Genomic DNA, 4,768 nt, shown 5'->3' with positions numbered 1-4,768 from the left:
CCCACAACGTGAACGTCGACCTCCGCAGAAATATACCCCTAGGACCACACCATCGAACCATCAATTTTAGGGGTTTCTTCGGTTTGGTTATATATGCAAGTTGAGTAAATATAAACTCAACCAGTACCTTGTTTGTATATGTCAATTTGTTGATTGAGTGTAGGTAATTGGTAAAAATGTTTGGTTATGTGTGCTTCATGAGAATTAAATGATGATTATATTAAGTTTTATTGTGTAATTGACCATGGGATCCATGAAATGGTGAGTTCATGATTAGTTGTAAATGATATTATGATAAATATCATTATCCAAATCCGTACTATAATATAATTTGTTTTTAGTTAATAAGGGTCAAGTCGTGGAACAACAAAGCAAGGTAACTTTAAAGAATAAATTGTACTAATTGGCTAAATAAAAATTCTAAAAATTTTATGGTAAAAGATATGTTAGCTTAGTTTCTAGAAAAATTAACGGATCTTAATTTGGAGTTCGTAGCTCGAGATATAAATAAATTCGTGAATCGCAACTCCAAAAATAGCTTGATAGATTTTTAACAAATAGAGGAATATTTACAATATAATTTTTTCATATAAAATAAATACATTACAACATAAGTTCAATTCCTACCTGATCGTGACGATTGTCCGACATTATAGTTTCGCTGCGGGCATTTACTCCGATTATGACCAGCTAACCTGCATAATCCACAACGCGTACCGTCGGATTTCTCCCTAATGTCCATTTCATTACGGATTCTAGTTGATTGCAGACGACCTCTTGGATTCCTGCGTAGCCCTCTGTCTGGGACAAGTTCGAAAGTTATCGGAGGCACTTCCCATGTAGACAGGTCGGGCAGGACAGGGAATTCGTTTTCCCATACACGTAACGTGCGATTGAGTGTGTACACATCTTCGACAAATTGTTCAACATTAAGGTTCACTTTAGCACACGCTGCAACGACATGCGCACACGGGTAATGAAGTGTTTGGAATCTCCTACAATCGCATTGTCTATTCCGGAGATCAACTCTGTAGGACCTAGGTGGTAGACCGGGTCGACGACCAATGGTCTCCGTAACTCGAAACGTTTCAAGGCGTCGTGAATATATTTCTACATTCATCGACCTCGCCATCCGACGGTTTGCAACCATTGCATCCCTAATATCTTCGACAAATATGTGTCCCGCCTCAATCTGGTTAACTTGTTGCTGACCCATTCTTGGCATCAAGGTAGCCAACCTGTAGAATGTAGCCGAGAAGACTGTTGAAATCGGAAGGTGTCGTGTTTTTAACAATACAGCGTTGACCCCTTCAACTAAGTTTGTGGTCATTTGACCATAACGAAAGCCCTCGTCAAAACTTTGAGCCCATTGCCACGGCTCCATAGTACCCAACCACTGTTGGAAAGATGTATTTGTTTGACCCTCCATGTCACTCTCAAGTTGAGTCATCATTTGGCGAAAAATGTGTGGCTCTAGCTCGTACGCTGTATATGTATTAAGAATAGATAAGTTACAGTATTGCCCTAAAAACTTATATTGAAAGGATAAGGCAATCGTTTACCTATTTTCACAAATTGTCTTTTCCAGTCTGCATTTTTATAATCTCTAATGAAGTTAGCTGCGATGTGACGGATGCAGTAAACGGATCTCCATGGTACACCGGAACGTCTAATGGCGGCAATTAATCCTTTCCCTCTATCAGAGATAATACAAATATTATCGTTGCTAATAACATACCTCCGCAGGTTGGTAAGGAAGAATTCCCACGATTCCATGTTCTCCTTATCTACAATGGCAAATGCTATCGGGAGCACGTTCCTATTGCCGTCTTGAGCAACCGCAATAAGTAAGATCTGTGTATATTTTCCATATAGCCAGGTCCCATCCACTTGCACAAATGGCTTGCAGTGGGGAAATGCGCGTACACATGGATCAAACGTCCAAAACATCCGATGGAAAATTTGTTTTCCCAACTGTAGTTGGTCATCCGGGCCGTAATAAGGTCGTGTCTGTAACTCAATAACGGTCCCTGGTACGTACTCCCGCATAGCGGCTATCCATCCCTGTAGCTCGTTATACGACGCATCGAAATCCCCATACAATTGCTCCATTGCCATCTGTTTTGCTATCCATGCCTTTCGATATGACACTCGATACTGAAATCGTGCTTGTATTTTGGCAATCAGTACCGAAACTTTAATGGTCGGCATGTCCTTCACCATTAGCATGATACACGTACAGATAGTTTTAGAATCAAGTTTTCGATGATCTTCTGTCATACGTGTTGATGTGCATGTGTGAGGCCCAACAAATTTGCGTATCTCCCACATCTGCGAATTTTGAATAAATACAGCTCGTACCCGCCAATTGCAGCCTTCCCCCGACTTCCAACACTCCCCAATATATAATGTCGGTTTCGACACTGCAACTTTATAATCTACTGATATATTCATGCTATACCGCTTAATAGAAAATATGCACTCTTCTTTACTTTCGAATCTCTGGCCGACGAATAACTCCTCAGGATCAGAATTTACGGCCAGTCGGTGAGCAGGAAGTATTTCAGGGTACTCTGAAAACTCGGCTACATGCACCGCGTCGGGGTCTATGAACGACATGTGTGGCCCAGAATTATTGTGAATCACAACACGTCGCATCTGGTTCCCGATCGAAGACGCGTTAATGTTTCTATCGTCATTCACGTCTTCATCATCAATATCATCGGGGACATCGTCCACATCGGGATCACTATCACTATCGACTTCTTGATAACAAGGATCACTACTATCGTAACCATCATCACCAACCACATCCATATCGGGTGTAACATTAAGATCGATATCGATCCCACCTATAGTCGATTCACTATCAACGTACGATATTGGAGCCACCATGCACGGTTCTTGAGCTCTATGTTCTTCACCATATGCAGTGAGATTTTCATTTTCCTTCATATCGGCTAACTCAGCAAATAAGTGAATCGGTGCATTTTGTCACTCCCATTCCCACAAAGAAGAAGCGATCATTGTCTCCACGTCTTCGTCGTCTACAAGTTCCATTTCAATGAATTTGATTGGATCTGTAAACCGGAAACTTGTAGAAAAGTTTGAGATCCTTCTCCCACAACGTCGACAATTTTACATTAATTCTTCCTTCATATCATCCAACGAGACATTTCTATTAAATCTCATTGCTATTTGTTGCCGACATTCAAATATACATCCAACGGTTGTTGTCAAGATAATTCCATCGAAATAAACGCATACGAAAAACTGATTATCCATCTTCAATGCTCAATCTGTTAAAAAATAAATAAACTTTCTCAAAATAATTTCGACCACCAAATAAACTACTTAAATAAAAAATTTAATTACTCAATATGCAATTTTTGTCATTCATAAGCTCATAGTTTTCAGTTCTCATTTTATACATAAATAACATTTATCTTTACATTTAATCATTTAAAATCAACCTAAACGAGTTTTTACCTAATAATATAAAAAGAAAATAAAATACTAAAATAGGTTGTTTGAAAGATTAAGTGCCAAAAGTGCCAAAATGGTACTTAATCTTTCAAACAACTTATTTCGCTATTTTTTTATTTTATATAATATGGGTAAAAATCTACCTAAAACACATATAAGAAAATAATATATTCTTTACATTACATAAATAGGCTTTTTAGGTTTTTTAACAATAATAATAACTAACAATAATTATGGTTTTTACTAACAATAATAACAATATTCATAACTGACAACAAAAAGTAATAAAAATCAACAATAATAATAACAGCAAAAGCACATTAACAATATAAAAATTCATTATTTAAAAAAAAATTATACCTTCTTTTTTTCTTCTCCTTCTTTTTCTTCCTTCTCTTCTCCTTTCTTTCCTTTTATTTTCTTCTCCTTCTTCTTGAATCTTGCTCCGGGGTTCTTTGGTTCGCTTGGTTTTATAGTGCTTAGGTGCCTTTGTGGGACCCACACAACTGGTGCCGCCTCTGCCAGAGGCAACACTGGTGCCGCCTCTGGCACCCACATGTCCAATTTTTTTTTCTGTTTTTCAGCTTTTTTTTTCAGAGTTTTTTTTTTTTTACTGTTTTAGTACTTTTTGTCAGGGTGGTGCCGCCTGTCAAAGTGGCGTGACCACCCTGACTATACCATTTTCGTATTTATTTTTTTTACTGTATTATTTTTGAATTTTTTTATTTTTTGTATATTTTTTTAGTAAAAAACCCTATAACCGTGTAAGCAAATCTTTTATCATACATTTGCAGAATTTTTCCTCTCTTTCTTTTAAGTGTTTATATAACATATTAACCATAATAATTTATTACAACTTATATTTCAATAAGTGTTGAAATAATTTTATAAATCGTAATTACAATAATCATGAAAATAATTGCTTCACTAACCATAATTTAGTGATCATAATTATAAATATAATTAACATACCAATAAATAAATTCTTAGTGCATATAATAATTATAATTTTAAATACATCTATGGTTTCATTATTAAGAGAAAGGGAGATTTTTGTTTTAATTGGACTTGAATTTTTTTTCAAATACGAAATTATTTGAAATAATAAAATGAAGAGAAAATTTATTCAAATTTTTAGTTTTGCCCGTAATTTGAAATAACCTAAAAAATGTATGGTATTGAGTTTATACTCTCTATTTCAACATTATGGTATTGTTTGAAAATGTGAGATTACGGGTAGAATGTTATATAATGTGAACTAAATGCAAATATAATAAGAATT

At 35.9% G+C, this 4,768-nt stretch overlaps 1 protein-coding gene across 1 annotated transcript; it reads right to left on the bottom strand.

Moving 5' to 3' along the window:
- Positions 1-524: 524 nt before the first annotated feature.
- LOC108481357 (uncharacterized) lies at positions 525-4,242 on the bottom strand. The gene is made up of 3 exons (XM_053019751.1): positions 3,847-4,242; positions 1,563-3,299; positions 525-1,485 (listed from the first exon to the last, which is right to left on the bottom strand). Exons 2-3 carry the CDS (start codon positions 2,953-2,955, stop codon positions 617-619), a joined length of 2,262 nt encoding a protein of 753 aa, XP_052875711.1. The 5' UTR covers positions 2,956-3,299; positions 3,847-4,242; the 3' UTR covers positions 525-616.
- Positions 4,243-4,768: the final 526 nt, after the last annotated feature.

The sequence above is a fragment of the Gossypium arboreum genome, chromosome 10 (genome assembly GCF_025698485.1).
Source record: "Gossypium arboreum isolate Shixiya-1 chromosome 10, ASM2569848v2, whole genome shotgun sequence".
Lineage (NCBI taxonomy): Eukaryota > Viridiplantae > Streptophyta > Magnoliopsida > Malvales > Malvaceae > Gossypium > Gossypium arboreum.
The sequence above is the reverse complement of the archived record's forward strand: the minus strand, read 5'-3'. Positions and strand labels throughout refer to the sequence as shown.